This window comes from Chiloscyllium punctatum, chromosome 33 (genome assembly GCF_047496795.1).
Source record: "Chiloscyllium punctatum isolate Juve2018m chromosome 33, sChiPun1.3, whole genome shotgun sequence".
Taxonomy (NCBI): Eukaryota; Metazoa; Chordata; class Chondrichthyes; order Orectolobiformes; family Hemiscylliidae; genus Chiloscyllium; species Chiloscyllium punctatum.
In genome coordinates this window covers 21058944-21076795 of record NC_092771.1, presented here as the reverse complement: position 1 = coordinate 21076795, position 17852 = coordinate 21058944, and the positions used below count along the sequence as shown (strand labels likewise).

At 45.2% G+C, this 17852-nt stretch overlaps 1 protein-coding gene and 1 long non-coding RNA gene across 5 annotated transcripts in view; one reads left to right on the top strand and one right to left on the bottom strand.

Moving 5' to 3' along the window:
• The window catches only part of lactb (lactamase, beta), a 50389-nt gene that overhangs the window by 7798 nt on the left and 24739 nt on the right, over window positions 1-17852 (top strand). For 2 of the 4 annotated variants that reach the window (XM_072553106.1, XM_072553105.1), the window contains exon 2: window positions 349-2069. The exons of 1 other annotated variant lie outside the window; for it this stretch is intronic. In XM_072553106.1, the coding sequence (XP_072409207.1) occupies window positions 373-1422 (1050 nt within the window). In that variant the 5' untranslated portion in view covers window positions 349-372 and the 3' untranslated portion in view covers window positions 1423-2069. Of the gene's footprint in view, window positions 1-348; window positions 2070-7803; window positions 7871-12434; window positions 12626-17852 lie in introns of those variants that run through there. One more of the 4 variants, XM_072553102.1, reaches the window with a different exon arrangement.
• On the bottom strand, window positions 5501-15966 carry LOC140458477 (uncharacterized). Its single transcript, XR_011953499.1, has 3 exons — window positions 15554-15966; window positions 12520-12599; window positions 5501-5647 (listed from the first exon to the last, which is right to left on the bottom strand). It is a non-coding gene; the product is annotated as an uncharacterized lncRNA (long non-coding RNA).

The window sequence follows — 17852 nt, the reverse complement described above, 5'->3', positions numbered from 1 at the left end:
GCTTGAACTGACGTGGGGCGGTGTTTCTGTTGTGGGCGGAGTCAGCGCATGGCATGTTTTGAATACCGCGGGGTCAGGATCAGATCAAATTGGGCGCGGTTTGAGTGGGGCGGGGCTTTGACGTGGGCGAAGTTGAATGGGGGGGCGGGGCTTGAATGGGAAGCGGGGACGGTGAGGGGAGTCAAATGTGGGCGGGTCCCATGGTGGTGAAGGGGCGGCTGTGAATGGGGGCGGGGCCAGTATCGGGCGTGGTTTGAATGGGAGGCGGGGCCGCGCGCCCCTCGCCCCGCCCCCACCCCCTGTCGCTGTCTCCCTTGTCTCTAACGGTCTGTGGTGCTATTGCTTCAGGTTGGGGGCTGAGTGCGCACAGGGATGTTTTCCTGCTCTAGGACCTCGTCGCCGGGCTCGGCCACCTGCACGACCGCCGCCCCCTGCCAGGAGCGGCAGAATGAGGTGGCTGCCTGCGAGGTTGCCGAGAAGGACCTCCAGGAGGGCATGCAGGAGGGCAAGGAGCAGATCAAGGAGCTGAATGAGCGCTTTGCCAAGTACATCAACAACACGGTGCTGAACCTGCAGCGCAAGAACAAGGAGCTCCTGGCTGAGCTCAAGAAGCTGGAGAAAGAGGAGTTCATAGCGGTGGAGAAAGCCTACCAGAAAGACTACCAGGACTTCCAGGCCAGAGTGGATGAGATCCAGAACGAGCTGGTGCTCCTCAAACTGGAGAAGGACAAGCTCAAGGCCAGGCTGGAGAAGGAGTGCCAGCTGAAGCGGGAATTTGACCGTGACTTCCAGCACCTGAAGAAGAGCTACGAGGATGCGACTGCCGGCCTGGAGAAGCTCCAGTGCCAGTACAAGCTGCTGGAGGCCCAGCTGGCTCAGCTCAAGCTGGTGCGCGACCAGGAGCGCATCTACTGGCAGCAGAAGGTGGACAACCTGCAGAACCTGGACCAGGCGGAGAGCAACACCCTGGACCTGGAGCAGGCCCTGCGCAACATGCGCCAGGAGTACGACCAGATGGCCCGCCGCAACAAGGAGGAGCTGCAGCGCTACCGCCACAAGTTCGAGGAGAACAGCGTGCCGCTGCAGAAGATCAAGAAGGAGACCGAGACCTACCGCAACATGGTGACTGACCTGCGGCTGCGGGATGAGATGCACAAGAACCACCTGCAGGAGAAGGAGCGGGAGATCAGCCGGATCAAGGAGTACAACAAGTCCCTGGATAAGAAGATCGAAGCGCAGACCACTGACTTTCAGACCCTGGTGGCGGTGAAGAACGGGCTGGAGCAAGAGCTATCTGGCTACAAGAGCCTCTTGAATCAAGTGGAGAAGAAGGCAAGGGACTATAATGCTCCAGTTTGCATAACAGCCCCTCCTCCGCCTCCTCCCAAACCCGCTGAGGATGTGAATAAGATGTGGTGTTAGTGCTCTATAAGGACGTTCACGGTTACATCATATGTGTATACACTGATTTTATTTTGAATTTTGTGAACAATGCTTAAAAGACCCTTTAAATTAGATAACAGCAATCTGAGTATTTTGTTAATAACTGTCAAATCTGTTATCATGCACAACAATGTTATGCCCTGAATATTTTTTGGAAATTCATCTAACCTTTGCTTTTAACTACTTATGATGCGCAAACAGTGTCCCCATTAATATACAAAAGGTTCTTAGAATGTCTGTAAGATGGAACATGTTATAAGAACAGATTTGTTTTTGTTCAAAGTGCCCCAATTCTATCACAACTCAAACCCAGAAGGTGCACCTTTTGGCCACACAGCTTTAGATATGAAGTTCATAAGTTCCAATTAACTTTGCTGGTTGCCATCTCGTCAAGTTAGTTGGCGTCATTAATTTAAATTTTTTTTCTGTATTTGGCACATAACCCAATTTTGTCAATCAAAGGGAAGTCTAAACAGTAATAGTTTGCAACACCATACCATTTTAGCTTTTCAGGTATTCCCTTTCATTCAAACCAGTGTGAGAAAAGTAAAGTTTGACCATTTAAAATGTGTAACAGATGTTACCTTCCGTCCTAATTTCATCATTAAACCACATCATAAACAATATTTGGAGTGATATTTTGTGATAAGTTCAAAAAGTGTATCAGTCACCATGTAGGAATATTTGACATTAATTCCACACAAAGACTTATGCTGTGCTATTAATGGAGCAAAACTAGGTACTTTTGATGTTTTACAATCAGTACAATATATTCCTTTTAGAAGTTCTACTTTAATTCTTCTGGTAGAACCTGCAGTAGAGGCAGAACACAACACCCTTGAGTTATCAGGAAAGAAGAGCTGAGCCAAGTTCATATAACCTTGCTAATCTTCGGAACACCTTCTGCAGAGATGGTCTGCAACCAAGGCTAAACAACTTCACAGACTCTGCTGGATGGAGCACCCATTGCTAAAAGTACCCCTCTAGATGTCAACCTAGGCTTCAGAGCTGCAGCTCATTGAGATTATCTGAAACGGGGCCCAAACTCAACTCAACCCAACCGAAACCAGCCCTTTTGGCTAAGCTGAGAATGTCATCACTCAGCCATAGGTCATGCTGCTGGTAAGACCCTGAAATTGTCTCTGCTGGCCACATCATAGTGCCAGCCCTGCAGGGGTCTATGTTCATGCAGCTGTATGGTACAGCTGTGAACTGAGCAACTACTTTTCTTTCCCCCAGTAACAATATCTGAGCATTAAGATGCAGAAATGTAGGTGAAAGAGCAAAGGGCACGGTTTACATTTCATCAATATTAGGCAGGAATCAAGTCAGGAAAGCCTTTTGTATTTCCATTTGTAAGCTAATGAAGATTTTAAAAAGCTTTGCTTTTTCTAAAGGCCACCACTATTCGTTTTCATATTTGTTCATCGCATATTGCTGGCTTAGTCGGCGACACATTGCCCAATACGCCTGAATTAAAACTATGTGTACCATATTGAAATAGAATCAGGAATAGATTCATATTATGTAAAGTTAGTACTGGAAATGGGAAGTGAAGAGTGTGAGGGTGGTGGAAGCATGTCTTTTAGTATTGAATACACTTTTCCTTTCACTCAGCTTTTGTGTTTCACAATGCATATTTCTGTCTGTTCCTTAAATCCAAGTGTTTCCAATTTCTCCATGTGATTTTGTCAACAGAGAGCGAACGGCAGTGATTAACAGGAGAATAGATTAGAAGTTGCAAATAGCTTCATCCTTCATGAAAACTCCTTTCATTTCATTCATCCAAGGTTTTTGCAGCCATGCCCTGTGCATTATGAAAACCCAAATAGGATTACAAGTGTAAAAAGAATGAGGAAAGACGAGATTTTGTAATAGCACCTAGTTAAGAGACAGCATCATTAAGGTCTTAAAGTATGAAGTGGTAGAGATAAAGTGAAAGCAGAATATTATTACAACTGGTGAAAAGTTTAATTTCGATAATACCTCAATGCATTCTGGTATACTACTCCAAATGTTTATCTTTATTTCTCCTTTATTTCATGAGATGTGGAAGTCATTAGTAAGGTCAGTATTTATCGTCCACTCCTTCAGCTATGTGGCTTACTCGACCATTTGAGAGGGAATTAAGAGGCAACCACATTATGGTGGTTTTGAGGTTGCTTTTAAGGATGGCAGCTTCCTTCCCTAAAGGATGTTAGTGACCAAGTTTTTACAACAATCAGTGTTAGCTTCACCAATACCACCGGTCTAGCTCAGTTGGCTGGATTGTTGGTTTACAGAGCAGTGTGATGCCAACAGCATGGGTTCAATTCCCATCACCGGTTTGAGGTTACCATGAAGGACTCTGATTCTCTGATTCTCAACCTCTTCCCTCACCTAAAGTCTGGTGGCCCTTAGGTTAAATCACCACCAGTCGCTTCTCTCTCTCTAATGACAGAGCAGCCCCTCTCGTCTGGTAAGACTATAACGACACAATCAACCAACCACCATTTTCAATCCAAGATTCATTAATTGGATTTAAATTTCGCTAATGGTTGTGATGGGATTTGAACCCATGTCCTTTAAAGCATTAGTCTGGGCTTCTGGATTACTCTTGCAGAGACATTGTTAGTATGGCACCATCTTCCCCCTTATAATTTCGTTACTTTAAGGTAAAATACTGGATAATTAGGGTATCAAGAAATGAGGCTGGATGGTTACAATGACCTTAGCTATGATTGCTGTTAGGAGAAAGTATGTTTGTTTATCAAGCATTTTCCAAGACCTCTTTGGCCTTCCCAAATTGCTTTACAGACAACAAAATAGTTTTGAAATGCAGTCACTGCTATGTTGGATGGAGCAAGATACTCAAGCACTTACAATTCAACTGCTCAAAGAAGCAATGAGCTATGTTCTAGCAATGCTAGTTGAGGGATAAATATTGACCTAGAATGCCTGTTCTTCAAAGTAACACCATGGAAATTTTCAACATCTACTTGGAGTCTTCGGCTTATGATCCCATCTTACATGTCAATGCAAGCTCATTATGTACTCAATCCAAATATGTTTAGCATTATGTACAGCTCGACACCAAATCTTTAAACATCCAGCATGCAGCATTGAAGCCAATCTTTTACAGCAGACCATAGTTCTACACTTTCTAGCTGCTCAAATCACATTGACCATACCACACGTCCTTTTGTAATTCACACAGCTCGACAGAAACTACAGAAAAGTTGATGATTTGCATGTGATTAAAAAATCTTGACTATCTTTTTCAGTGGTTCAGGCCGATTACAAGAGCATTCTAACAATTGAGTTGGATCTGTAGCCACTGCTCCTGTGGAGTGGCAGGAGTGAGGAGTAACAGTAGACCAGAGCTTGATGAAACCCTGCCATCTTTCCACTTTGTTGCACTGAATGTTGAGTAAACAAGCGCCTTCATTTTATTATGCAGGATTTTACTTTTATTCATTCATGGGATGCAGACATGGTTATGTATTCTCACCATTTACTGTTCATCCCTAATTGTCCTTTGCAAAGGTCCTGGTGTGCTGCCTCTTTGAAATGCTTCAGTCCAGATAGTGTTAGGACTGAAATGCTGTTCGGAAGGGACTTCCAGAACCTTGACCCAGCGACACTGAAGATATTGTGATATGGTTTGAATGTAAACATAGCCTTTGTAACTTGGTCAGAGTTCCATGGTAACCATTATTTGCTTAGGAGTCACAGCCACAAACTTTAGCTCACAGCTCCACTTGGGGTCCTAACTTCCAAATATGAGGATCCTAGTTCTGGACGGTAGAGGTTGTGAGTTTGGAAGGTTCCATCAAAAGAGCGTTGGTGATTTGCAGTGAGTACACATCACTGGTATGTTGTTTCACTGGTGGAGGGAGTGGGTGTGATGCCAGTCACATAAGCCTCTTTGTCCTGGATGGTGTCAAGTTTCTTGAGTGTCATTGGAACTGCACCCATCCAGGCAAGTGGGGAGTATTCCATCACACTCTGAAGATGGTGGATCAGCTTTCGGGAGTCAGGAGGTGCAGAATTTCCAGCCTCTTGACCTGTTCTTGAAACCACCACATTTCAAAGCTTAGTAAAAGTTTTCTAACAATGTTCAATCCACCGAACAGGATTTGGTGTGTGTTGCCTTGCAGTTGTTGTTGAATTAAGGGCCTTCAATCTTTGAAAATGGAGGCAGGTCATCTGGCAAAACTAGTGACTGAATCACATATAATTCAATGAAGCGAGAATCAGGCGCTCTTTAAAAAGTGAGACCCATCCCTCCAAAAATGTGACCTCAACACCTAACATATGATCCCACGAAAATGTCCCAGGGCACTTCACAGAAATCTAATCAGTATTGAGCCAAAGAAATACTGGGAAAGACTATAAGACGTAGGAACAGAAGTAGGCTATTTGGCCCATCGACACTGCTCTGCCCCTCAGTGACATTATGGATGACCTGATAATACTCTCCACTTTCCTGTCTTTTCTCCATAACCCTTGACTCCCTTTCTGATTAAAGCTCTAGCTCTCTCAGCCTTCAATATAGTTAATGGCCCTGCCTTGACAGCCTTCTGCAGTACAGAATTCCATCCATGCAATACACTCTGTGAGGAAAATAAAGTCCCCTTTCTATCTTAAATGGGTAGCCCCTCACACTGAGATTATGTCATCTGGTCCTGGACTCTCTGGCAAGAGGAAACAGCCTCTTTGCATCTACCCTGCCAGACTCCCTAAGAATCTTGTATGTTGCAATAAGATTGCCTCTCATTCTTCTAAACTCCAACGAGTAGAGCTCCTGTCTACATTATCTTCTCTCATAAGAAAATCCTTCCATTCCCAGGATCAACCTAGCGAACCTTTTCTGGACTGCTTCCAGTGCCAATATGTATTTCCTTAGAAAAGGGGTCCAAACCTGTTCACAGTATTCCAGGTGTGGTTTAAGTAGTGCCTTGTATAGTCCACGTTCCCTGCTGGCCTCCATTTCAATGGTAATGGAGTATAAAAATAAGGAAAGGTGACTTATAGTTGGAGGTGGCTGAGGGAAGCTGGGCATGGGAAGGGAATTCAAGCATGTGAGGCCTGAAAGTCAGTGGGTTTTCGTGATGCAGACAATGTGGAACTGATAGCTCATCTAGGAGCCAGCTGGGACGGTGAGGTTGAAAACTCTTTGATTCAGCGGTGGGCGTGAGACGATGAATAGGTTCCAGCAGGGGTACACTGTTTGGACCTTTGAGGCTGCTCTGTCATTCAATAAGGTCATGGCCGATCTGGTTATAACCTCAACTTCACATTCATGCTTACCCCCGTTAATCTTTCACCCCCTTGCTTATCACGAATCTATCTACCTCTGCTGTAAAACAAAATACTTAATGACTTTACTTCCACCACCTTTTCAGGAAGAGAGTTCTGAAGATTCATGATCCTCCTGAGAGAAAATATTTTGCCTCACCACTTGTTTTATTGGAAGTAACGCAAGAAGTGTAGAGCAATGGTGTGTGAATGATGTTGAGAAACTGATCCAACTGGTGAGTCACAAGTTAAACCTTGGATCGTATGGCCTGTCTAACTCGGGTGCTTCAAGATGAGGTGATTTTTACTGTGAGGCCGTTCTGAAGTTCTTTTCTGTGGATGACACGTGTTTTTGACACACTGTTTTAAGTAGCTTCAACATCTAATTGATTCATTAACAGGTGGATGCCTGAGTAATAGATTGGACTGACAAAATGAGCTCTCATCTTTCATATCGGAAAATTTAACATTAGTCAATCTTGTTAGTGGCTGCTAAACGAGGTGTGCATTCTCTCACCAATGGGCAGCATGATGGCTCAGTTGTTAGCACTGATACCTCACAGGCTAGGGACCCAGAGTGACTGTCTGTGTGGAGTTCGTACATTCTCCAAACAGTGTACCCCTGCTGGAACCTATTCATTGTCTCACGCCCACCACTGAATCAAAGAGTTTTCAACCTCACCATCCCAGCTGGTTCCTAGTTGAGCTATCAGTTCCACATTGTCTGCATCACAAAAACCCACTGACTTTCAGGCCTCACATGCTTGAATTCCCTTCCCATGCCTAGCTTCCCTCAGTGGGTTCCCTCAGTCTGTGTGGGTTTCCTCTGTGTGCTCTGGTTTCCTCCCACAGTCCAAGGATGTGCAGACTAGGTACATTGGCCATGCTAAATTGTCCCTTAGTGTCCAAGACAGTGTAAACTAAGTAGATTAGCTATGGTTAATATGGGGAAAGGGGTGGGTCTGGCTGGGATAGTGTTTGGAAGGACAGTGCAGAGTCAATGGGGCTGAATGGCCTCTATCTGCACTATAGGGAATCTGTGACTCTCTGAGAGCTGACTTTGGGTGTTCTCTCTTGTAGGATGAAGTGGGAGCCCCTGGGATTGTCATCGGTGTTTCTGTGAATGGAAAGGAAGTTTGGTCGGAAGGTTTGTATTGCCTTAGTTGTGACCATCATGGTTAGATGTTTCTAGTGAAGAGGGCGAGAATCAATGTGAATGATTAAAACATACCATGGAAAGGGAAAGAAACTACAGTATTCGTTTTGTGGTTCCAAGTTAGCTTGACATCCTCTTTATATTTACCATTATTACCTAGAAAATGTTACCTATAATCCTTTATTAAATAAAGAGCTTGCATTTTTATAATACTTTTTACAGCCGAATGTCTCTCAGATTATGAATTGCTTCTGTAATATGGGGAAAGTCCAGCAGCCATTTTGATCACCATTAGCGGCAAAATGACAAAAGAGGAGCTATCTGTTTTCACTTATATTGGATAAGGAACTACCGTGTACCAGGATAAATCAGATCTCCGCAGCTCTACTTTCAATAGTGAGGTGGGAAATCCTTCACATCAACCTGATGGTTGCATGGCGGCAATTGAAATAGATCCACAGAGGCAGGTATCCCATCACCTTTATTTATGTATAGACAGTCCTTGACACTGATCCAGCTCCCTCAGAGCCAGCTCTCAGAGTGAACAGAACCTCTGACATTCCTGGTCTTATCTGTCAGCCTGGGCTCCCTGATGCTCATGGTTAGCACTGCTGCCTCTTAGTGCCAGGATCCTGGTTTGATTCCACCCTCGGGTGACTGTCTGTGTGGAGTTTGCACATTCTCCACATGCCTGCTGGTTTTCCTCTGGATGCTTTGGTTTCCTCCTACAGTCCAAAGATGTGCAGGTTGGGTGAATTGGCCAAGATAAATTGCCCATAGTGTTCAGGGATGAGCAGGCCAGGTGGATTAGCCATGGGAAAGGCAGTGATACAGGGATAGGGTAGAGTGGTGGGTCTGGGTGGGATGCTCTTCAGAGGGTCAGTGTTAAGGGTTTAGATAGAGAGGAATTTGTTCTGATTCAGTATGTAAGGTCCAAGGGAATGTTGCTGAACAAAGAGACCTTGGAGTGCTCGTTCATAGCTCCTTGAATATAGATAGGATAGTGAAGAAGGCGTTTGGTATGCTTTCCTTTATTGGTCAGAGTATTGAGTACAGGAATTGGGAGGTCATGTTGCGGCTGTACAGGGCTTTGGTTAGGCCACTTTTGGAATATTGTGTGCAATTCTGGTCTCCTTCCTATTGGAAGGATGTTGTGAAACTTAAAAGGGTTCAGAAAAGATTTACAAGGATGTTGCCAGGGTTGGAGGATTTGAGCTATAGGGAGAAGCTGAACAGGCTAGGGCTGTTTTCCCTGGAGCGTCTGAGGCTGAGGGATGACCTTATAGAGGTTTACAAAATTATGAGGGGCATGGATAGGATAAATAGACAAAGTCTTTTCCCTGGGATTGGGGAGTCCAGAACTAGAGGGCATAGGTTTAGGGTGAGAGGGGAAAGAGACCTAAGGGGCAACATTTTCATGCAGAGGGTGGTACGTGTGTGGAATGAGCTGCCAGAAAAAGTGGTGGAGGCTAGTACAATTTGCATCATTTATAAGGCATCTGTTTGGGTATATGGATAGGAAGGGTTTGGAGGGATACGGGCCAAGTGCTGGCAGGTGGGACTAGATTGGGTTGGGATATCTGGTTGGCATAGACACGTTGGACCAAAGGGTCTGTTTCCTTGCTATACATCTCTATGACTTTCTGACTCTATGTCTCTATAACTCTGTGATTCTGTCCCTATGACTCTATGTCTCTCTGACTCTATGACACTATGTCTCTATGACTCTATGTCTCTCTAACTCTATGTCTCTATGACTCTGTCTCTATGACTCTTAAGACTCTTAAGACTCTAAGGCTCTATGACACTATGTCTCTCAGATTCTAAGACTATGTCTCTATGACTCTGGGAGTCTATGTCTCTCTGACTCTATGTTTCTATGACTCTATGTTTCTATGACTGTATGTTTCTATGACTCTATCTCTATGACTCTATGACACTATGTTTCCATGATTCTATGACTCTATGTCTCTCTGACTCTATGTCTCGATGACACTAAAAGTCTATGACTCTCTACGTCTCTATGACACTATGTCTCCATGTTTCTATGACTCCATGACTCTATGGCTCTATGACTCTATGACACTATGTCTCTATGACTCTATGTCTCTATGACTCTACGACACTATGTCTCTGACTCTTTGTCTCTCTAACTCTAAGACTCTATGACACTATGTCTCTAGGATTCTATGACTATGTCTCTATGATTCTATGACACTAAAAGTCTATGATTCTCTAAGTCTCTATGACTCTGATTCTATGACTATATGTCTCTATGACACTAAAACTCTATGACTCTCTATGACTCTATGTTTCTATGACTCTATGTCTCCATGACTCTCTATGACACTAAAACTCTATGACTCTATGACTATGTCTCTATGACTCTCTATGACTCTATGTCTCTATGACTCTATGTCTCTTTGACTCTATGTCTGTCTGACTCTATGTCTCTATGACTCTAAGCCTCTATGACACTATGTCTCTAGGATTCTATGACTATGTCTCTATGATTCTATGACACTTTGTCTCCATGATTCTATGACTATGTTTCTCTGACTCTATGTCTCAATGACACTAAAAGTCTATGATTCTCTATGTCTCCATGATTCTATCTATGTCTCTATGATACTAAAACTCTGTCTCTATGACTCTATGTCCCTCTGACTCTATGACTCTATGACACTGTCTCTATGATTCTATGTCTCTATGACTCTCTCTATGACACTATGTCTCTATGATTCTATGTCTGTATGACACTAAACTCTATGACTCTCTATGTCTCTATGACTGTATGACTATGACTTTATGACTCTATGACTCTCTATGTCTCTGTGTTCTGTATGTCTCTATGACTGTCTATGTCTTTATGTCTCTATGACCCTCTGTCTCTATGTCTGTATGACTCTATGACTATGACTCTATGACTCTATGTCTCTCTGGCTCTCTTTGTCTCTATGACTGTATGTCTCTATGATTCTATGACTAAATGTCTGATTAAGTGTCTGCCACTGTTCACCCACTCTCCATCCCCGTAGTCTATTTCCCTGCCTGCTTTAGATGACTCTGGCTTCATACCTCTCTGCATTGTCATTTATTTAAGTTGAAGACACTGATTTGATGCTCTACTTCAAACTGAATTTGAAATTCTAGCATATTGTGATCGCAACCCCGTAAAGGATCCTCAGCAAATGATCTCTTATTAGTCCCATCTCATTACTGGACCTAAAATAGGCTGTTCCTGGTGGATTCTACAACGTACTGCTCTAAGAAACAATCCCTAAAGCACTCTAGAAATTTGTCTTGCATGTTACCATTACCTATTTCATTTGTCTAGTCAATATGAACATTAAAATCACTCATGACAATTTAGTGCCCTTCTTACATACCTCCATTATTTCCCGAGTTTATACTTTGTGCTGAAGTGAGACAATGACTCTATAACTAACTGGGGTCCTATAGATGAATCCTACTTGTGAATTGTTTCCCTTAGATTCCTTATTGCATCTCTGTTGCTACTCAACACTGTGCTGATACCTTTCTCTATTAAAAATGATACTGCACTTCTTTCTTTTTGCCACCTCTTCCAGAATATTGTGTTCTCAATCTTGGTCACCTTGCAACCGCCTCATAGAGTCATAGAGATGTACAGCACGGAAACAGACCCTTCGGTCCAACCCGTCCATGCTGACCAGATATCCCAACCCAATCTAGTCCCATTTGCCAGCACCCGGCCCATATCCCTCCAAACCCTTCCTATTCATATACCCATCCAAATGCCTCTTCAATGTTGCAATTGTACCAGCCTGCACCACTTCCTCTGGCAGCTCACTCCATACACGTACCACCCTCTGTGTGAAAAAGTTGCCCCTTAGGTCTCTTTTATATCTTTCCCCTCTCACCCTAAACCTATGCCCTCTGGTTCTGGACTCCCTGACCCCAGGGAAAAGACTTTGCCTATTTAGCCTATCCATGCCCCTCATGATTTTATAAACCTCTATAAGGTCATCCCTCAGCCTCTTGAGCTCCAGGGAAAATAGCACCAGCCTATTTAGTCTCTCCCTAAAGCTCAAATCCTCCAACCCTGGCAACATCCTTGTATACCTTTTCTGAACCCTTTCTAGTTTCACAACATCTTTCCGATAGGAAGGAGACCAGAATTGCACGCAATATTCCAACAGTGGCCTTACCAATGTCCTCTACAACCGCAACGTGACCTCCCAACTCCTGTACTCAATACTCTGACCTCTGCCATGTCTAGGGAGCAATCAAAGGAGTCGATCACTGAAGAGTTCCCAACCTCTAACCTGCTTCTGTGGCCTCAGTGTTTGTATGTCTGGTCCAGTTCAGTTTGTAGTTAATGGTACCTGAATCTCTACAGGGATGTTGATAATGGGGGATTCAGTGATCAAGGGCAGATTGTTAGATTGTGTCGTCACCTGGCGCTTGAATGTTGTGTGTCAATTGTCAGCCCAAGGCTGGATGTTGTTGGGACTTTGGATCTGCACTGTTCCTGAAGAAGCTCTTTTCATTTGTTATTCTGACTTGCTTTAAGGCCTGGGATATGCCGATGTGGAAAACCGGGTGTTGTGTAATCCGGAGACAGTCATGCGTATTGCCAGTATCAGCAAATCCCTTACCATGACTGCTGTTGCCAAGCTCTGGGAAGCCGGAAAGCTGGATTTTGATGCCCCAGTCCAGAAATACGTCCCGGAATTTCCTGAGAAGGAATATGAAAGAGAGAAAGTAAGAACTTTCTACAATATGATTGAAACATTGTCTCTGTTGTAATGTAGACAAGAAGAAAGTGAGGGCTGCAGATGCTGGAAATCAGAGTTAAGAGTGTGGTGCTGGAAAAGCACAGCAGGTCAGGCAGCATCCGAGGAGCAGGAGAATCAACATTTCGGGCATAAGCCCTTCATCAGGAAAGAGGCTTGTGGGTCAGGGCTGAGAGATAAATGGGTGGGGGTGAGGTTTTGGGGGGTTGGTAGCTGAGAAAGTGATAGGTGGATGAAGGTGACAGAGAAGGTGATAGGTCAGGGGGGGAGTGAAGGACAGGTCTGGAGGGTGGTGCCAAGTTGGAGGCTTGTGACTGGGATAATATGAGGGGAGGGGACATGAAATCCACATTTATCCCATGTGGTTGTAGGATCCCAAGGTGGAATATGAGGTGTTCCTCCTCAAGGCATCGGGTGGTAACAGTTTGGCAGTGGAGGAGGCCCAGGACCTGCATGTCCTTGACGGAGTGGGAGGGGGAGTTGAAGTATTCAGCCATGGGGCGGTGGGGTTGGTGCGTGCGGGTGTCCCAGAGATATTCTCTGAAATGATTCGCAAGAAGGCGTCCTGGTTCCCCGATGTAGAGGAGACCACACCTGGTGCAATGGATGCAGTAGATGACATTGGGAGAGGTGCAGGTAAATTTCTATCGGTTGTGGAAGGATTCCTTGGGGCCTTGGACAGAGGTGAGGGGAGTGGTGTGGGCGCAGGTTTTTCACTTCCTGTGGTGGCAGGGGAAGGTGCCAGGAGTGGGGTGTGGACCTGATGAGGGAGTCGGAGATGGAATGGTCTTTTTGAAACGCCGATTGGGGTGAGGAGGAAAATATATCTCTGGTGGTGGGTTCCGTTTGGAAATGCGGAAGTGGCGGAGGATGATGCATTGTATGCGGAGGTTAGTGGGGTGGAAGGTGAGGACAGGGGAGGGGGCGGGTGGGTGTTTTGTCATTCCGAAAAGACTGTTCCCTCCAGGTCTGTGACAATCTGAAGATGGAGTTCTTCAAACGTCTGCGCTCGAGTACAGAGACTTCAGTGCCATGTGATTCAGCCGTGTGTACACCCTGCACCCAGTTACTTTAAGTCAGTTTGTTCATATTTTTAAAGTGAGAGGAGAAAGATTTAAAAAGACATGTGAGGCAATTTTTTTACATAGAGGATGCTTTGTGTGTGGAATGAATGTGTTGAGGAATTGGTATGTATGGGTACGATGTTTAAAAGACATTTGGATAAGTACATGAATAGGAAATGTTTAGAGGGATATGGGTCAAGCGCAGGCAGGTGAGCGTGGTTTAGTTTGTGGTTTGCAGGATAAAAGATCAACACAACATCGAGGGTCAAAGGGCCTGTATTCTGCTGTACTGTTCTGCATTCTAACTTGGTGCCTCTTTATTCTGAGACAATGCCACTTGGTCCTAGACTATCCCATGACGGGGAGTGCCCTCTCAGCATTTACCCTGCTTATACTTGGTCGGAATTCCATGGGAGCTATGAGGTTTATGACCCTGTGTTTTCTCTGAGTTGCAACTCACTGTTTGAGTAGCCCTGAAATAAAGATGTAGTTTGACAGTGTGGAAGAGATAGCAATGAAGTGCAGAAGGGAATGCGTGCTGGCGGGACAAAGGACCAAGATGGGAGGAGTCCATCTTCTGCAGCTACACTGGCACCTTTTCCTCCGCTACATCGATGACTGTATCGGCGTTACCTCGTGCTCCCACAAAGAGGTTGAACAGTTCATCCACTTTACTAACACCTTCCACCCCGACCTCAAATTTACCTGGACCGTCTCAGACTCCTCCCTCCCCTTCCGAGACCTCTCCATTTCTATCTCGGGCGACCAACTCAACACGGACATTTACTATAAACTGACCGACTCCCACAGCTACCTAGATTACACCTCGTCCCAACCTGCCCCCTGTAAAAGCGCCATCCCATATTCCCATTTCCTTTGCCTCCGCCGCATCTGCTCCCAGGAGGACCAATTCCAATGCCGAACAACCCAGATGGCTTCCTTCTTCAAAGACCGCAAATTCCCCTCAGACGTGGTTGACGATGCTCTCCACCGCATCTCCTCCACTTCCCGCTCCTCCGCCCTTGAACCCCTCCAACCGCCACCAGGACAGAACCCCACTAGTCCTCACCTACCACCCGACCAACCTCCAGATACATCATATCATCCTTTGTCATTTCCGCCAACTCCAAACAGACCCTACCACCAAGGATATATTTCCTCCCCTCCCCTATCAGCGTTCCAGAAAGACCACTCCGTCTGCGACTCCCTCGTCAGGTCCACACCCCCCCACCAACCCAACCTCCACTCCCGGCACCTTTCCCTGCAACCGCAAGAAATGCAAAACTTGCGCCCACGCCTCTCCCCCTCACTTCCCTCCAAGGCCCCAAGGGATCCTTCCATATCCATCACAAATTCACCTGCACCTCCACACACATCATTTACTGCATTCACTGCACCCGATGTGGCCTCCTCTACATTGGGGAGACAGGCCGCCTACTTGCGGAATGTTTCAGAGAACACCTTTGGGACACCTACACCAACCAACCCAACCGCCCTGTGGCTGAACACTTTAACTCCCCCTCCCACTCTGCCAAGGACATGCAGGTCCTTGGCCTCCTCCATCGCCAGACCATGGCAACACGACGCCTGGAGGAAGAACGCCTCATCTTCTGCCTAGGAACCCTCCAACCACAAGGGATGAATGCAGATTTCTCCAGCTTCCTCATTTCCCCTCCCCCTACTTTATTTCAGTCCCGCCTTCTTGACCTGCAATCTTCTTCCCGACCTCTCCGCCCCCACCCCCTCTCCGGCCTATCACCCTCACCTTAACCCCCTTCCACCTATCGCATTCCCAACGCCCCTCCTCCAAGTCCCTCCTCCCTACCTTTTACCTTAGCCTGCTTGGCACACCTTCCTCATTCCTGAAGAAAGGCTTATGCCCGAAACTTCGATTCTCCTGCTACTTGGATGCTGCCTGACCTGCTGCGCTTTTCCAGCAACACATTTTTCAGCCAAGCTGGGAGGAGGTAAATACATAGGGAGGAGGCAGTTTGAGTGGGAAGAGCTTAGGGTCTAACCACATGCATAGTCTAGGCTGACTTCGTTTTACAAAGTCTTGATGCATTCCAGAAATTCCCCAACATGTTCCCAGGCATGTGCTAAAAATACCCATGACCCCAGGGGGCCCCCGGACAAGCTTGGAAATTCATTGTCACTGTCCTACAGGAAGTCAGCAGCAGAGATTGCATACTGGCCATTGCAGACAAGAATACAGAGATCTGAAAGTTTTCATAGATCCCTTCGGGACAAGGGATCTCAGCTGAAAAGGCTGTATCCACTTTAGCTCATTGCAATGCTACTGCCCTTATAGTAATGCACCCACATCCAATGTGTCCATCCCCCCCACCCCCCGTGCTTGCATTGACTGCCGTTAGCTCCCACTTCAGAAATTTACGTTTAGATTTCTCACCCTTGTTTCTGAACCTCTTGGTCCTTTCTATCTTTGAAATGTCCTCCAGCCCCAAAACCCTCCAAGATCTCTGATTCAGGTTTCTCGTGCATTTTTTATTTTAATCATTTCTCTACCAGCAATAGGGTCTGCTCACTGAGCTGTGTAAACCTCTCCATCTCTTTGATCTTTACGAGGCGTCCTCATGAGAAACGTTCGGTCACCTGCCCAGGGATCTCGTCAGGTACCTCGGTATCGGACTCTGCTCGACTTTGCTGTTATGAAGCACTTTGGGATGCTGTATTATGTTAAACATAGAAACTTGGACAGTAGGAGCAGGAGTAGGCCATTTGGCCCATCAATCCAGCTCTGCCTTTCATTATGATCATGGCTGAGCCTCTATCTCAATACCATATTCCTGCTTTCCCCAATACCCCTTGATGCCTTTCATATCTAAAAACATATCAGTTTCTTCCTTTATATATTTTCAGTGACCATGTCCTATGGTAGAGAATTTTACAGCTTCATTAACCTTTGAGTGAAGAATGTTCTCCTCATCTCAGTCCTAAATGGTCTACCCCAAATACTGAGACTGTCTCCCCTAGTTCTAGACTCCCCAGCCAGAGGAAACATCCTCCCTGCATCGAGTCTGTCCAGCCCCTGTTGGAACTTTATACATTTCAATTAGATTCCTTTTATCCTGTGAAGCTTGAGTGAATACAGGCCCAAGGTGAACCAATCTCTCTTTGCAGGACAGTCCATCTCAGGTATCAGTCTAGTGAATCTCCACTGCACTCCCTGTATATCCTTTCTTAGGTAGGGAGACAAAAATTGTACACAGTATTCCAATGTAGTCTCGCCAAGGCCCTATATCACAGCAACAAGACATTTTTACTTCTGACCTCTCATCCTTTTGCCATGAAGGCCAATGTAGCACGTACCTTCCTAATTGCTTACTGCACCTGCATGTCTACTTTCACTGACTGGTGTACAAGGTGTACAGATCCCCTTTGTACATCCATACTTCCCAATAAATCACCATTTAAATACTCATCCCTCTGTTTTTCACACTGAAATGTATAACCTCACAATTTGTCACATTGTACTCCATGTGCTTACCCACTCAGTCCACCTCGAAGCCTCCTTGCAGAACCTCTGTTTCTCTTCCTTACAAAATTAGGACATTATGGGTCTCATCTTTGATACAACAGAGGGAAGGACTTGCATTTCTGTAGCACCATTCATATCATTAGAACAACCCAAAGTGACTCTTTTGTAATGTAGGAGATGTGGACAACCAATTTTCATACAGTCAGCTCCCGCAAATGGAAATAAGGTAATGACCAAATAATCACTATTTCAGTGAAGTTTGTGAAGGGATCGATATTCACCTTTTCTTCTAAATAGTTCCAATGGCCTTTTACATCCCCCATGAAGTCACCCATGGCCTTAATAACATCTCATCTGAAAAACAGTACCTCCCACCATGCAGCATTGCCTTACCACTGCACTGAAGTATCGATCTCGATTTTCCCCTCAAGTGTTTGATGTGGAAGTTGAAGCCACGCCCTTTGACTCAAGTGAGAGTCTATCAGCTGAGTCAGAACTGATGTTATTTGTCTCTTGTGTGATTGCTTTGGAAGACGCAATGTCATATACAATTTCATGGTGAAGTGGTGTTCAAGAACGTGTGATCATTTTTTAAAAATTTGATTTATTATTGTCACATGTACCTGGGTACA